Here is a 17,733-nt window from a genome sequence, read left to right as displayed (position 1 = left end):
ATGTATTTATTTTTGAACAAAAATGCACTGTTATATTGCACTGATGCAAAGGTATTAGACAAGTTACATTTTCTTCTCATGCTTTTCCTCCTCTTTGGAGTGAGCTAAGGTGAAGCGGAGGAAAAACTGGGAACCATCCATGTAGGTCATGGCGTCCCTGCGAGGTTCGTCGGGATTAAACAACAGCATGAGTCTGCCTCACAAATAAGTTGGTAAATAAGTGGTCTTTCACCTGTACGTCTATGGGAGCAAAACAACACAACAGTCACAGGACAGACTGGGAAAAGGAAGGGTTCACCAATGTCATCTTCACGCTCCAAGATGATGTGACGTGCACATGATCTGGGCTGAGGCCTGACAGATACACACTTTACAGCATTATTGTTGTTTCCCTACTACAACTTTTGACATCAACATGTATATTACATTATAAACAGGACAGCTGTGGTGACTGTGTCAAACTCCACTGTTACTAAGTCTTTGCTGAAGTCCAGAGGCTTCTCCATGTGTCTTAAGCGTAATCTTCACTGAGAAGGGAACTCTGCAAATGTGAGGTAATTCTCCAACTCCAACTAATGGCAATGTGAAGCTGATCAACTTAAAACAAGGGAACGTGTTTAAGTTTCAGCCTTAAAGAGAGTCATTTGTTGGTTTTTGATGAAATCTTGAGGTGAAAAAGACAACACTTTCGTGGTGCTACAATGTTATTTGTACTTCAAACATTCTGATAGCATATTTAAACTACCCTGACAACTGTTTTTAATGCACATTTAATAATCAAAATAATAAATAAATATATAATTGATACAAATTCAACAAGCAAAACACCACAGCAAGCAATCGAAACAAACAAAAAGAATGTTCATTTAAAAAAAAAAAAAGAAGACTAATATTCAGATGGCACAATGAAGATGAAAACAATCTGTTTTATGGCAAATCTCAAGACACGATGTGGAGGGTGTGTTTATAATGGAAACCATGTGAGATGCACTTGTGTGTGAGCACACGCTCCTACTTGATATTCTTGAGCAGGGATGTGCGAGCGTTAACCACTGATTTAAAGGCATCTTCACTGCCTGGGGCCACACACTTGTCCGGGTGCAACAGTACAGCCAACTTCCTGTATGCCTTGTTGACTTCCTCCCTACAACCGGAAAAGGAGAAAAACCTATTAGTCTCAGTTTGCACACATCAAACAGGCCTTTAAAATGCTGATATAGCAAACCACTGTGGTCCCACTAAAGAGGGATCACGGTGAAGAATCAGCTAATGAAGATAGGCTTGGCTCCGTACAAGGATTGTGATTGGCTGGGAATGAGGAATGACATGACAAGCTCATGATTGGTTTCTCAGGGTGTTATGGAAATCTCAAAGAGGCTGATTAAGATGGCAGGAGAGAATTTAGGGAGGTAATTGGATTGAAGGCATTCTCTAAAGATCTGACCCACATGATTAAACCAGCCAAGCTAACACAACCAGCAGTGTTGTATCAAAAATACTGAGACAATATAATTAAATGGGAAATAACAGTATCAAACGGTAATAACTATTTGTTGCTTGCTTTTAAGCATCTGGCATTCTACTAAATATTTCAGGGAACAGGGTAGTAAATACTAACTTTAAAGGTTATTGAAGCCACATAAAACACATTATGTCCTTTGTCACTAGTGGGCATTGTGTATGTGTTAAAGGGGTCATATGATGCGATTTCAAGTTTTCCTTTCTCTTTGGAGTGTTACAAGCTGATTGTGCATAGAAAAGATCCCTGAAGTTGCAAAGACTAAAGTCTCAAAACCAAAGAGATATTCTTTATCAAAGTTAAGACTCTGCTACGCCCTCCTAAAACGGCTCGTTCTAACACGCCCCCACATATCTACATCACTATGTGGAAATATTAGCATAATGCCGCCCAAATGTTCACGCAAAGAAAGAAGGCGTGGTTTCAGTAACCGCAGTTAGTGTTGAAGCAGCCATGTCAGGGAGACGCTGTGTGTTTCTAGGCGAAAGCAAAAGCACTTTATTTGGCCTTCCGAAAGTAGATGCATTTAGGAATCTTTAAGATTACTTACAACAGAACAGCAATGCATTTTATGGACGACAGTTTCGTGAACCTAGGAGAGGAGGTCATTCTGACTTTGCTATGACAATCTGGCGCTTCTGAATCAGCTACTGTTTTGTTATTAGTTTAAATATTTGCTATTGACTGTTCAAATGCGGAGTTTTGTGTGTGTGTGTACGAGAGAGAGCGAGCGAGAGAGTGTGCGAGCGAGCGAGTGAGATAGGGGGTCACATCACAGTGGAGTCAGCTGTCTTAACCGTGGCTTGTGTACTGCAAAGAAACACATACCAGCTTCATCACTGTGTCTGTCACGCAACTCTGTTCCCCTTTTGGGCTCTGTCTTTACATTTATTTTGAAAGATGAAGCTCGTGATTATGGTAAGGGCCGTTACATTTCCGACGAGTGCTTGCGGTGTTCGGCCAATCACAATGCACTGGGTCAGCTGGCCAATCAGAGCAGACTGCACTTGTCGGAAGGAGGGACTTTGTAGAAAACAAAGCGTTTGAGAGAGGCGGGGCATAGAGGACCTACAATAATGTACAGTATTTGAAAAATAATGTGTTTTTTGAACATTAAAGCATGTCAACATATTTTGTTACACCAAATACATAAAATAATGATCTTTAAAAAAGCATCATATGACCCCTTTAAACAAAGATGGGAACGCACTAACCTATATTAACATCAATTGACTTATAACTTCAGAGAGGTTAAGTGGGGTTTAAGAAAACAGAGCCAAATCAACATCCCAATCCAAATACAAAACCAACAGGGCTTGCACTAGTGATATCTGCTATTTTTAAATGATCGCCCGAAAATTTTTCTATATTTGGCTGATTAGTGCTGCAATCCTAATTTTTGATGCCATAATGTATAACAATGTTATAACAAACAACGCAGCTGTTTAGGGCTGGTTAAAAATGTTTAGAGAACAAAGCCCAGGGGCCTATATAATATAGTCAATTTAATTTAACTTTTTTTAATACATGTATTTTTTTATAATTATGAAATTTTGTGAAATATTACATGGCATGTATGGCATTTTATCAACCATCAGCTACCATGCATGCTCTTTAGATATCCACACCAGGCACTATTTTTTCAGTCCATTGCTAAATCACCATTAAATAAATTTATAATATACAAAAAGCAAATCTGAAATTATTCAATAAATCAACTGTATAACATTGCCAAACCACTGCTGTCAGGCATTAACAAAACTGCATCTGATACACTGCATCATGCAAATGCATATATACATACACTACTGTTTAAAAGTTTGGGGTCAGAAAGATTTTTTTTTTTTTAATAAATGAATACTTTTGTTTAGCAAGGATGCATTAAACTGATCAAAGGTGACAGCAAAGACATTTATAATGCTACAAAAGATTTCTATTTTCTATTTCTATTTAAAATTACAACAGCGTTTTAGTGCCACGTTAAAAAATACTAAAAAATCGAAGATTACGAGATTAAAGTCATATCACAAGAATAAATTCGAAATATTTTGAGAAGTCACAATTATTTAGACTTTATTCTCGTAATTTTGACCTTTCTCTCCAAATATTATGACTTTAATCTTGTAATCTTAGATTTATTATTTTTTAAATGCCATAGTATAAAATAAATGCTGTTCTTCCTAACTTTCTATTCATCAAAGAATCCTGAAAAAATTCATAAATCAGTTTCTACAAAAATATTAAGCATCACAACTGTTTTCAACATCAATAATGGTAAAAAATGTATCTTGAGCACCAAATCAGCATATTAGACTGATTTCTGAAAGATCATGTGACGCTGAAGCCTGGTGTAATTTCTGCTTTGCCAACACAGGAATAAATTACATTTTTAAAACATATTATATGAGAAAACGGTTATTTTAAATTGTAATAATATTTAAAGTAATATATTTCAGGTAAATGTAATAATATTTTACTGTTTTTGACTATTTTTGATTAAATAAATGTGTGAGTGGCGGAAAGCTATCATTTAGTTCATTAACCTGATACTGTACAACAGAGCCCATTATACAGAGCAAAAGGTAATATCTAAATAGCCATTCATCCAGATTATGATATACAAAAGTTCAGCAGCACAAGCAGACACATTAAGCATACAATTTACCTTGTGGCCCCAGGTTTAACCCCCAGCATATCCCAGCTGTCTTTGCTGTTGCGGATGCGTCGGATGGTGTCGGCCTGCTCTTTAGTAAAACCTACATTGACCTCTGGAGTGGGTCTCTTCCCTCCATTTTCACACATATCAGTTATGGATGAGAAAAAGGCCTGTGGAGGTGGACACATAATAAATAAAGAACAGTCATTCTTTAAAAAACAAAACAGCAGGGTAGTCAAATGAAAAGAGTTGTATGTGAGTACATACCTGAAACATTTCATTGATGCCTTCACCACTCTGAGCAGAAGTTTCAAAGTAATGAAATCCTCTGCTCTCGGCCCAAAGTCTCCCCTCACTCTCATCCACAACTCGCCTTTTTGTCAGGTCAACCTTTACGGGTCAGAGACCACACTTTATAACATTCTCTCACATAAATCACAGATAACACAATAGATATTTAAACACTAGTGGCACCTTGTTGGCACACACAATGAAGATGATGTTCTCCATGTTGACCTGTGAGCCCATTTCCTGCTTCATCTCTGTGAGCCAGCTGTCCAGAGCGTCAAAACTCTCCCTCAGACCAACATCATAGACCAGAATCACCCCCTGAGAGTCCTTATAAAACTCATTGCGGACCTGTAAAACACACAACATCAATTCCCTCCAACAACAGACTCTCATAGCCATCACAAGCCTGTGATCAATTTCTATTGACAAATGTTAAACGCTGATGCCATCAGGTTCTTCAGGGAGGACGTTACATGGACAGCAACTCAATACTACCACACTGTGGTTAGTTAGATGTATGCATAGAGCAATAACAAAAAACAATTCTCCATTACATTGTGTAATAAAAAGAAACATTTTGTCTACACATTATTTTAATATTACTTTTAAACACACTTAATCAAGTGCATACACATGATAAATCATGCAGTACAATACTCAAGTAAATGTACTTAGTTACTGTCCGCCTCTGTTCACGACTGAATCAAAAACTCTTTCTAACATGTCCGACTCGTAACGTGTCGAGAAAAGATGAGTAAACTGATTACGAGAAATTTCAATGAACCGAACATTTGACATATGGAGCGAAAAGTAAGTTATGCTACTCTTAAAGCTGAATCTGTGCTTACGATTTGATGGTATGGTCGTTTGATCATACGAAGAAATGTGTATACGAGTTGTTTTTAATATCGCGTATTTTATTAAATCGTTCAAAATATTTTCAGTCAAGCGTTTAGTGTTTAATATAAGTGCAAACTGGGACACATTAAATACACTTAATAAAACAAGCATCAATCATTAACAAGAATATGTGGTTACAAATGGCTTTATTGTAATGTTTTAGGGTGATTCAGTGTTTTTTTTAAAGAACCGGTTCTTTAAAATGAATTGTTCAGAAGAACCGATTCGCGTAAATCAATTCATACTACAGTTTAAATATATATATATAAAATTGACAGTAAATGTAATGTCCTAAAATAAGATCTAAAGGCAAAAAGCGGGATATAAAAAGCTGCTGGAACTCTATATAAAGTTCCTGAGCCAAGTGAGTGACAATGGGATGGAGAGAGAGAGTGCAACAAACCAATGCATGGGGGGAGGGAGGCTCTCATTAACATAGCCTACAGTGGATGAAAGTTTACAGGTCTAAAACTAGTAGTCTGGGACTCCCATGCTTTCCAAAAAAGGATTCAGATATAGAATAGGTTCGATTACAGGAATATATATTATTCTCATTAGTATAGCGAGAAGATGCCACTTCCATGTTTTCCAAATTTTTCAGGTCTCCCAGATTTGCCAAATCCAAGACGACTACTCTTGGATTGCAGTACTCTGCTGGACCATCAGGTTGGAGGTGGTAAGCATATTTTTTCACTATATATTTCTGTTTTTGTTGTTTTTACATGCAATTGTTTTCATTTATAGCTCATGAGCACTTTATTTACATTTGATGATTTGAAATAGCCTGATTCTGAATTTGATCCATGATTTTTTTGATCTAAGAATGCTCATACAACATTTAACAACTGCAAAAAATAATAAATGGTGGTTGGCAATATGCTGCCATAATTCAACCAGTTGGATTGCCATGGATTAGACGCTAGAGCTTCTCCAATCAGCCCAGGGTAGAAAACAAACACACAGTATACTATATTGTAGATATGGATTAAAAAAAAAAGGATTTATTAATATAATTTCATTTGGTTAAAAACAGTAGAACAAAAAGCCCCAAAAATAAAACAACATGCATTAGAATTTCATTAATTAGACAAAGTGGAATTTTGTTCTTCTGATGTATACAACATTCCCTTTTAAATCAAATGCAATATTAAAGTCTCTAAACAAAATGTATCTTTTATTAGACTCTCTTTATAAGATATCATGCATGTTTTATTCATTATAAAAACAGTGCAAAAAAAGCAACAAAAATAACAGGCGACAATCAAATACTACCAGAGAGGATGGGCAGCTGCAGGCGGGGTTCTAGTTGATTGACGCATGGCTGCACCAATTGATTCCTTCCCTCTCATCCTGTGTCTGCACCCTCTCCATCGCTCTAATGCCCTCCTCATCTCCCTCCCCCTCTGTCTCTCTCATTGTTGAATGGTCAGGAGGTGTGTGAATGTGTTCATCTTTGCTGAGGAGGGGCTGCATGCGTGCAGGAGTGTGTGTGAGTGTGTATTCGTGTGCGTGTGTGTGCACCTGTGTGTTAAAACAGCATTGTTCCTGATAGAGGGAAAGCTGTGCCTTGTTGTTTGGAAAATCCAAGGTCATTGGAGCCCGGTCACATGCGCCGTATGAGAGCGTGCATGTGTGATTGAGTGTCTGTGAGAGCGTGTGTCTCTCTCTCTCCCTCTCTCTCTGGCTATGTGACAGAGAAAGAGGCTTCAGGCAAAGAACAGAATTTCATCAGGTTTTCCATCAATGTACGGTAAGGGCGATTGTGTGAGTGCATGATTATGTGTATATGGTAATTCCCTGCCTGTGTTTTTAGGAAGGAAAGATTCATGTGCATCACAGGAGATTATGGCAATGACAGCAGAATGATGCTGAAGCAACAGATTGCATGCAGTATTGCAGCTCTGCTCTATTTATTGTGCATATTTCATTTCATCTTTCATTTCAGCTTCATCTTAGCTTCATCCACACTACTTTGCACCAAATACTCAAACACACACTACTAAAACACACAGACCTACTGCAACGTTCAGCTATTTACACTAACTGTACATTTGCATGTACACATATTATATTTCCTGCTGTATTCATATTATTTTCTCTGACCAGCATGCATGGTTGAGGATGAGTCGAACAAGCTGCATGCAGTCAGGCTGCGACTTTGATTTCTCAGAGCGTGGATGCCTTAGAGATGTGCGACTGGCTTTAGCGCTTCAAAACCAGATCGATTACATTTTTAACAGCCTGACTATTTCACTCAAATTTTTTCACTCATGTCAGGTAAATCAGCTTTTCGAGAGAATGTAGGATCAAGTCAGTTATGTATGCTGATCGATTATGCTATGCCTTTTTTTACTTAAAGAGTTCAAAAGATTAGTTAATCAGCAATGGCATATCATGTGAATATTTTTATGGTTGACTAGTATAACAAAACTAATTGATTTGACTAAAAAAATATTTGAAAAAAATGTTTAAAAAAATATATTTTTTAATTAAAATGTATATTATCATATTGACACTGAGTGAAAAATGTAATTAATAAATGAACTAATTTCACATGGTCAATGTTACAAATATATAGATTTGTGGCCTAGAATCCCATATGTTACCAATCAAAACATTTAGGGTCAGTAAGATTTTTTTTTTAAATTAAGGAATTGATACTTTCATTCAACAAGGATGCGTTAAACTGCTCACAAAATATTTTTATTTCAATAAAAAACAGTTATTTTTAACTTTCTGTTAAATTAAAGAATCCTGAAAAAATGTATCATGGTTTCCACAACAATATTAAGTTGCACAACTGTTTTCAACATTGATAATAATGAGAAATATTTCTTAAGTACCAAATCAGTTTATTAGAATGATTTCTAAAGGATCATGTGACACTGAAGACTTGAGTAATGATGCTGGAAAAAAAAATCAGCTTTGCCATTGCAGAAACAAATGACATTTTAAAATATATTAAAACGGACAACAGTTATTTAAAATGGTAATAATATTTCACAGTATTATCTTTTTACTGTGTTTGTAAGCAAATAAATGCAGCTTTACTGAGCAAAAGAGATTTTAAAAACATACAAAAATATTACCAACCCCTTAACTTTGGAGGATTAGTATATCACAAATTTATGTAATAAAGTTATTTTTTTTTTCTATTTTTTTCCTACATTTTTCTGTTGATCCAAGTTTAAATTATATTTTGAATCCTAGATTTTCAAAATTTTTTCCCAGAGATTTGGACCTCACTGCGTGTTATTTAGATTTACATTTTGGCCACAACTGCAAACTGTTTTGGGGCATAATATGTAATGTTTTAATAGTATTACTGAAACACTTTAACTAAGCTTCTTCAAAAAGGCACAACGTCATTCTCATACAGAGTCCTGGGTATGCAAATAATAGTTTTAGATTAACTAGATGCTCATGGAAGTAGAGCTTACAGTGACAAGGTTAAGTGACACTGAAGACTTGAGTAATGATGCTGGAAAAAAAAATCAGCTTTGCCATTGCAGAAACAAATGACATTTTAAAATATATTAAAACGGACAACAGTTATTTAAAATGGTAATAATATTTCACAGTATTATCTTTTTACTGTGTTTGTAAGCAAATAAATGCAGCTTTACTGAGCAAAAGAGATTTTAAAAACATACAAAAATATTACCAACCCCTTAACTTTGGAGGATTAGTATATCACAATTTTATGTAATAAAGTTATTTTTTTTTTTCAATTGTAATTTTCGGAATCCTAAATTTTTCTGTTGATCCAAGTTTAAATTATATTTTGAATCCTAGATTTTCACATTTTTTCCCCAGAGATTTGGACCTCACTGCGTGTTATGTAGATTTACATTTTGGCCACAACTGCAAACTGTTTTGGGGCATAATATGTAATGTTTTAATAGTATTACTGAAACACTTTAACTAAGCTTCTTCAAAAAGGCACAACGTCATTCTCATACAGAGTCCTGGGTATGCAAATAATAGTTTTAGATTAACTAGATGCTCATGGAAGTAGAGCTTACAGTGACAAGGTTAAAGAAGTAAATGAATAGGCTACATTATTCGGCCTAGAATGAAGTTCCCTCTCTGTAGTTCTGCTTTTCCCTGTGACACTTCCCTATGAGAGTGGCTTTGATAGTGTGTCCTGTTTTGGGCAATCTGAAGGGATATGGCATCTGTGATGGCTGATATGCTAAATATAGCTGTCATTTCAAGAAGCTCCAACAATTCAGGGGAACCGTATTTAGAGTGGCTGCGTCATTGCGAGAGAGACAGTGCCCAGAGTCTGCTTTTTGTGTTTCGGAAAGATTGATTTTCCATACTGTAGCCGCCACAACATGGAGTTTGATTCATTCACATGCATTGCATAGTGAGTTGTGTGTTATGTAATTTCTTAACAAAGCCCTATTAAAGCTGGATGTCTTCTAGTATCCCTACCAGCTTGGAGGATATCATATAAGCCATAGTAGCACATCCGAGCACAACTAGTTCTTTATTATGACATAATCTTCTTTGTCACTGTGCCAGCTATAGCCTTTGTTTTGCAGCGTATGCAGATTGCAGATGTGTGTATAGAGTTGTTCTTGGCAACAAAGTATGTACTTACTTCCCTAGTGATAATGCTACACTCCTGATATAAATGATTTAGTTGTTTGTGCTTTTTGAGCATAACATTTTACATGTATTTATTAACATTGTTATCAAATGTAGAATTCTGATATAATAAGTTAAAATACTAAAGCAGATATTTTGGCCCCTGGGCACAGTCAGTGTCAGTAGATTGTGCCAGGTGAATGATAGAGGTGAGTACACAGCCATCAGAGAATTATGAGGGTTGTAAACCATGGGGAACTGTGAAGGTTATATTTACCACCCTGTCCGAGAAACAGAATGCCAAAGCGCTTGCGTTTTATAAATGTAGCTAATACAGTACTAGTAAAGCAGTTCCTGCAGCTTGTGTTTGGAGCTCAGATTTATAAACTTAATATTTACCTCTTGCTTTACTTATGATTATGTTGAAGGGATGCTCATCTTGTATGGAGCTTGGATTTATACACTTAATATTCACCTCTTGCTTTATTTATAAGGGATGCTCATCTTCTATGGAGCTTGGGTATATATACTTAATATTCACTTCTTGCTTTATTTATAAGGGATGCTCATCTTGTATGGTGCTTGGATTTATGGACTTAATATTTACTTCTTGCCATGCTGGGATGCTCATCAATACCTTCGGTTTTGGGAGCACAAATGGACAGATGATTGTGATTTCTTGCAAATCACTTGGTTGTCTGTTGAAAACTTACATGTAAATGTTTGTTCTTTATCTCCTCCTTGTCTTAACATTGCCTAATGATTCATTGACAGTATATTCATGAATGTGGCAGATGCTCCAAAATATCTCAGGAGAATTCACGCTATATTTTTTATTAGGATGAACTCTCTGGAAACTGAGCTAGACTAAGCATGGTTCAAAAATCGCAACAATTATTTAATAATAATAATTATTATTATATAAATTAATTATAACAATTAATAAATAAAATAAAAAAATATTTTTTATTATTTGTTTTGGCTTTACATCAGTGACAAATAAGAGCCAATTATTTAAATTAAATAAAAAACAAAATATAAATATCTTGTTTTAATGCACTAATATTTTACCAGTTTATTCAATTTCCATTATTAATAAATAAAATAAAAACAAAACATTTATTATGATTACCAACTAATTCATAAAATTAATAAATCTGTTTGAATAATTTGAATAATTTGTTTTGGCTTTAGTTCAGTGAAAATAAAAGCCTTTTTTTTTTTAAGTACATTACTTTTAACAATTGTAATCAATTGTCTTGGTCTTAATTCAGTAACAATTATGTCTTTTTTAATATCACACGATTTATATATATATATATAACTCTCGACCGCGTCTCCGAAGATGCCGGTTCTGGGACACAGGGGCATTGAGGAACTGAACTTTGTCGGCGTCCCTCATGTCGATCAGACACAGCCAGAGATGGCGCTCCTGGACCGCAAGTGTGGACATCGCACGACCCAGAGAACTCGCAGTGACCTTCGTTGCTCGGAGCGTGAGGTCAGTAGCAGTTCGGAGCTCTTTCAGAACTTCCGGATCGTGACCACCCTCGTGCAGGTCCTTCAGTGCCTTGGCCTAATGAACCTGCAGTAACGCCATAGCGTGTAAGGCGGAGGCAGCTTCTCCACAAGCCGTATAAGCACCGCCGGCCAGACTAGACAAATGCCTACAGGCCTGGGAGGGGAGCGGCAGGTTACCCTGCCAGGAGGAGGCGGTCTTAGGACACAACTTGCGTCGCTACTGACTGCTCCACCGGGGGGGATCGCCGTATACTCCCTAGCTGCACCCCCATCGAGGGTGGTGAGGGAGGAGGAACCAGCAGGTCGGTTTGTGGCAGTAAAAGGTGCCGTCCATGACCTGGTGAGCTCCTCATGCACCTCCAGGAAGAAAGGCGGGGCGCTGAGAACCAGCGCGTGCCACCCCGAGAAACCAATCGTCCAACCTTGAGGGCTCGGGATGTGGTGGAGGTTTCCACTCGAGCCCTACCCTCTCGGCGGCCCGGGAAAGCATAGCCGACATCTCCGGATCCGATTCAGGCCTTGCCACCATCCCAGAGGGCGGCAGCGCAGCCGAATCTTCCTCTCCAGAGAGCTCTCTCTCCGATGCAGTGACCGACATCCGGTCGTCGGGAGGAGCACCGAAGGTTACCGCTGGTACGCTCTTAGAAGAGGGCCCAGCGCGTTCCTCAACTGGTTGCCTCAACATGACTCCACAAACGCCACCTCAGCGTGTTTAATGCCCAGACACATGAGGCAGTGATCGTGACCATCACCCAGCGCCAGGTAACGACCGCATCCAGAAACGCACGGGTGAAACGGCATCTTTAAAAAGACGATCCGTCGTCTTTACAAAGACGCACCCGTGTAAGCTCTTTTAGAGAAATAGGTTCTTTCAGGGAAATGCTCTTTTAGGTGCTGAGGCGCACAGGGGAAATGGCCGCTTGCAGAACGACAGGGGGTAGTGCAGCCTGAAGTGCGCAACCCACTCGACACAGAAACGACCACCGCTGAAGCACCGTCCGCAACACAAAAAGCTCCCTAGAGCGCGCTAGACTCGTCACACACGAAGCAATTTGGTAGGAGCAGAACGATGTTGTCGCTAGGCTCCGAAGCGAAAAGCTGGTATGCGTCGCACCGGCTGTCTTTTTATGCTCACGCTGTGATCAGTGGCAGCTGGATGCAATTATCGCACGCCAATGTGCATTGGCTCGTTTAGTTTACACTCGAAGCGGATTGGTCTCTCTAAGCGAGATCCCAATTTGTCAGTCACCGACGTGACGTCGACTGAAAGGGAACTGGGAGAGCATGAGATAATCTACTGCAGTCTTGAGTGTGTGGGTGGAAATATTCAGTGTCCACTGTCAGGTTTTTTTTCTTTTGCTTCTGCTTCAGTTGCTTTAGGCGTAGAGGTGTCACGCTGAAGTGTCAAAACACTAGCAGGTGTGCCAATGTGTGACTCACACTCCAGCTCCTCTCCGGTCCATCCAATCAGAGCGGAATTGCCAATCATGATCTCGGTAAACGGCAGCTTTACAATAGCTAGTCGGACAGCAGGCTTGAGTCAATAAACCTACGCCGACCTTGTGTTGCATTTGAAAAACAAAGTTGAGTGAGTTTTGTAAACTGATAGATATACTGTAGGTAGTTTAATATCTGTCTGCTCTATCATATCCTTCTATACACACTATTTTGCTCGTATTGGTCATGTCATGTATGATATGATCCTTAATATTTGTTGCCTTTGTCAGTTTTGTGGGGGTGGTTGAGCGCTGCTGTCTCATCGCTCCACCTGCTCTGATTTGTTTACTTTCCTCCATGACGAAGCTCTTTCACTATGGTAGTGGTGTAAACAGCCTTGTCCTCCCAGGGGTCCTGCCAAGGTGCTGCTTCTGACTCATCCACCCAGAAGTGGGTTTGTGTGTGTCTGAAAAAACATGTTTGTGGAGTTTTAATTGGGTAGTAATTTATATGAACTGTTTTTATTCAGCATCAGTATTTTAAGTTATGAATGTATAAGGAAAATTGTGTATTTTAGATTCATTGACTGGTGAGTTTCAACAATTTTAATCACATTTTACCTTCCTGCAGGTTTGCTTAAATAGCCCTGCAGTATGACAAATTCATTTTTAAAAGAACATATATTACATATTCATACTCGCAGTGACCTTCGTTGCTCTTATATATATATATATAAAAACTTTCTCTTATATATATATATATATATATATATATATATTCCATGTAGTCTCTTTCAGTTAATATAAACTCATTAAAAACATGTATAATTATAAAAAAGTTGTTTAAAATGGATAGATGGAGTATTAATGGAGTATATTGCTACACTGCTATAGTTAAGGTTATCTCAGTGTTGCTATTATTAACTAAAACTATTAAAATCATTTTCAGTCATTGAAATTAAGATGAAATAAAATTTAAATATTATATGAAAAACTTAAAAATGTTGCCTTGGCAATTAAATAAAATAAATATGTTTAAGTCCTAAAATTAATAAAAAGAAAAATAAATTAAAACTAAATAGAAATAATAATACATAAAATGGCAATAAAATGACTAGAACTTCAATTTGAATTTAAATGTAAACTGAAAATGTAAAAATAAAAGCTAATTCAAAATATTAATAAATACTTTAATAGTATATAAATAATAAAATACCACTGATTAAACTATATTAATAAATGCTGAAAAAACTGTTGTTCATTGATAGTTCATATTACATAGAACAGTAACTAATGTTACATATTCAATCTTATTTTAAAATAAAACATTTTTGTTATTCTCCTGAAATCAACTAAATAGAAATAATAATAAATAAAAAGGGCAAAAACACATAACAAAATTACTAATATTTCAATTAAAATTTAAATGTAAACTGAAAATATAAAAATAAAAGATCATTCAAAATATTCATAAATATTATAATAGTATAAAAAATAATACTAAAATAACACTGATTAAACTATATTAATAAATGCTGAAAAAACTGTTGTTCATTGATAGTTCATATTACCTAACGCAGTAGCTAATGTTAACATATTCAAACTTATTTTAAAATGAAAATATTAATATTCTCCAGAAATCATTTGCATCAAATTATTGACAATTGATAAATTATCATTTTTACCTTTTTTACAATGTGTCCCTTTATATACCAGTATAAGCCTTTAATGGGCTTTCAAGTGCTGGTTTAAAACCAAAACAATTCTAAATGCTTTCAACAGATGCTTTTCAAAGCCATTTAACTGGCACACCAAGCTGCAGACGTTTCCTAAATACAGATTAATGCCTTTCCCCTGAATCGACTGGCCTCACTTACTAGATTACAGAACACAGGTCTAATTCATTTAATGTGTCAATGCAATAAATAAACCTCACGTTGAGTATAATTACAAAGACTCTTAATCAATACTGCCCTACATCCCGGAGATGAGGTAAACAAAGGAGTCTGGAGAGATAGCCTTCCAAACTTCCTTTTTTACTTCACATGTATTATTTCTCTCCTTGTGTGCTCAGTTATTGTGTTAGGGTCTTCTTTTATATTACTGCCGCTCTAATGACTTTCTCCCATTGTTTCAGGTGTTTGTGGATGCTGTGGGGCCCTGAGACCCCGTTATAAGAGGCTGGTGGATAACATCTTTCCTGAGGACCCTGAGGTGAGGTCAGATTAAATAAAAGCTGAGCCAGAGAAAGGGATGCTTCACTAGGTTTCTAGTGGTTATCAGTCATAAGTGATCAATGCAGTGATGTAGACATAGGCTTTCAATGGTGACATTCATTAGTTTTAGAGCCGCTGTGGCATCGCAGATCTGCTGCATGCTCACCTGATTGCCTGATTTAACAGACAAGTTGTCTGTTTCAGGGATTTTCATGCTGGGGTTTGGAAAATATGAGAGAAAACAAAAATGATTTACAAAAGGTATTTTAAAATTAAGAAATAAAGTGTGGTTTTGTGGGGGGTTTTGGTTAATTTCTTACAACGTACATATTTTCCATCTTTAGTTTTCTTAGTAATCTGAAAAAAAAATTGCTAATAAATTTCAATCCTTAATTACACAGAAGCAATTTTTAAATAGAGAGACTGAAATTATTATCTTGTAAAATGTATACTTAAAATCTATTTTAACTTCTTGAACGTATGAATTTAACTTTGAAATATACAGTATATTACAGTGTAGTTGTATGCCACTATTTTTTCTATTTCCTTTTTACAGTTTTGAATGATATTTATTAGAAAAGTTTAAATTGCACTAAAAATCGAATATTGTAATGTTTATCAAATATTGTAAAATTGGAAAGAAAAAAATAAATAAATAAAGATAGGTGTTATATATGATAATACTATAAAATAAATTAAAATAGTAAAATGAAAAATGCCCTGATCATTTAATGCAAATTATATTTTAAGTAATTTAACAGGTTACAAATAAAAGTCTAATTTTATAAAGAACCCCTCATCACATATTGCATCATGTGAGGTTAAAGCACAAAAATGGAAATTGTTTAAATCTGTCTGTCTTCTGAATAATGAGACAAGCTTAAGAATCTGTATTAGGATCTGCATTAGACTCAGAATAGAAGATCAATCATCTATGGAAGATTATTTTTGGGTAGAGAAAAGTTTAAAATGATTTTATGGTTAATTTTTCTTCTTATGTCTTTCTCTAATAGGCCTCTTTTCAATGTTCTCTTGCTCTCTGTCTAACTGCCTGTCTTGTCTTTTTGTGTAAAGGACGGTTTGGTGAAAGCTAACATGGAGAAGCTTACTTTTTACGCCTTGTCTGCTCCGGAGAAACTAGACCGTATCGGTGCCTACCTGTCAGAGAGACTATCCAGAGACGTCGCCCGGCATAGATATGGGTATAAACAAAAACTGGAAGAAAATGCAGTGATTGTTTCTGTCTGGCTCTGTGATTTTACTTTTACTTACTTTACTTTTAGTCATTTAGCAGACACTTTTATCCAAAGCGACTTACAAATAAGAAAATGTAATTAAAACTAAAAGCTAAAACTCTATAAATACTATATATACAGTATACACATTTAAGAAAATAAAAGAAATGAAATTCAAATTACAAATGCATACAGCAACATTTCAAAACTAAACATTTAAATGGAAACAAAAAAATAAAGCTAAAAACAATTCAAAATATTACAAGAACAAAAGGAATGAGTATAATAATGATTCTAACATAACACCAAATTTATTAATTGATTTATACCCGACATAATAATCTGTGATCATCACTGGGCAGTGTCATGTTTGTGTGTGTCTCACAGGTATGTTTGTATTGCGATGGAGGCATTGGACCAGCTGCTGATGGCCTGTCACTGTCAGAGTATAAACCTTTTTGTGGAAAGTTTCCTTACTATGGTGCGAAAGCTGCTGGAGGCAGACAAACCCAATTTACAGATCCTGGGCACTAACTCAGTGAGTGAAATTTTCTGCCTGTCATAATTCACTTACAGCCCCTATTGATGTAGTTACAGATTTAGAACACCATGTGGAAATGATCACTTGATAAATCTAGCTTGAGCCGGGCATCTCTGCAGTACAGAGGGAGATGTGGCTGCTGCATCAACACCATGGGTTCAGGAGTCAGTCTTGCAGTGATCTCGGAGGATCAGACCAGAACTAAGAAGTTTCAAAAGCTCAATCCGCCTGATTGCACAGAGTGCAAAGCTGTAACATTTTGGCTTCACCTCAATCAAGCACATCCAAACTATATTAAATATAAAGCCCTCCTTGCCAATCAAATCCCCACAGTGTCACATCTCCTAAATATACTGCTGCTTTCAGTCTTGTTCAGTTCAGTTACAAATTAAGAATATATATATAATTAATTAAAACAATGATTATTTTATATTTCAGTATATTTTAAAATGTAATTTATTCCTGTGATAGCTGAATTTTCAGTCTCGTCTAGTCTTAAAATAAAATATATCCTCAGCAAGGATGCATTAAATTGTACAAAAGTGATGTTTCAAAGAATTTCTATTTAAAATAAATGCTGTTATTTTGAACAACAAAGTATTGAGATGAAATTTTGTTATTGACCAACTACTTATTTCCACCATAATTTTCAAATAAATTCTTTAAAAAGTCCTACAATGTGATTTTCTGGATTTTTTTTTCTGATTTTGTCTCTCATAGTTGAGGTATACCTATGATGAAAATTACAGGCCTCTCTCATCTTTTTAAGTGGGAGAACTTGCACAATTGGTGGCTGACTAAATACTTTTTTGCCCCACTGTA

The 17,733-nt window shown here is 36.2% G+C and overlaps 2 protein-coding genes across 5 annotated transcripts in view; one reads left to right on the top strand and one right to left on the bottom strand.

Moving 5' to 3' along the window:
- Positions 1 to 806: 806 nt before the first annotated feature.
- Positions 807 to 4,832, bottom strand: LOC107592797 (dnaJ homolog subfamily C member 27-like). The gene is made up of 4 exons (XM_016282361.1): positions 4,650 to 4,832; positions 4,443 to 4,565; positions 4,185 to 4,345; positions 807 to 1,144 (listed from the first exon to the last, which is right to left on the bottom strand). The coding sequence occupies exons 1-4, from the start codon at positions 4,830 to 4,832 to the stop codon at positions 1,012 to 1,014; spliced, it is 600 nt and encodes a 199-aa protein (XP_016137847.1). The 3' UTR covers positions 807 to 1,011.
- A 1,060-nt stretch (positions 4,833 to 5,892) lies between these two features.
- The window catches only part of efr3ba (EFR3 homolog Ba (S. cerevisiae)), a 32,783-nt gene continuing 20,942 nt past the window's right edge, over positions 5,893 to 17,733 (top strand). For 2 of the 4 annotated variants that reach the window (XM_016282336.1, XM_016282335.1), the window contains exons 1-4: positions 5,893 to 6,042; positions 15,057 to 15,133; positions 16,210 to 16,337; positions 16,758 to 16,908. In XM_016282336.1, coding sequence (XP_016137822.1) covers positions 5,937 to 6,042; positions 15,057 to 15,133; positions 16,210 to 16,337; positions 16,758 to 16,908 — 462 coding nt within the window. In that variant the 5' untranslated portion in view covers positions 5,893 to 5,936. Of the gene's footprint in view, positions 6,043 to 6,789; positions 7,117 to 12,806; positions 12,980 to 15,056; positions 15,134 to 16,209; positions 16,338 to 16,757; positions 16,909 to 17,733 lie in introns of those variants that run through there. The other 2 variants (XM_016282337.1, XM_016282338.1) reach the window with 2 other exon arrangements.

Source organism: Sinocyclocheilus grahami, unplaced genomic scaffold, assembly GCF_001515645.1.
Source record: "Sinocyclocheilus grahami isolate Dianchi unplaced genomic scaffold, SAMN03320097.WGS_v1.1 scaffold158.1, whole genome shotgun sequence".
NCBI classification, from domain to species: domain Eukaryota; kingdom Metazoa; phylum Chordata; class Actinopteri; order Cypriniformes; family Cyprinidae; genus Sinocyclocheilus; species Sinocyclocheilus grahami.
The sequence above is the reverse complement of the archived record's forward strand: the minus strand, read 5'-3'. Positions and strand labels throughout refer to the sequence as shown.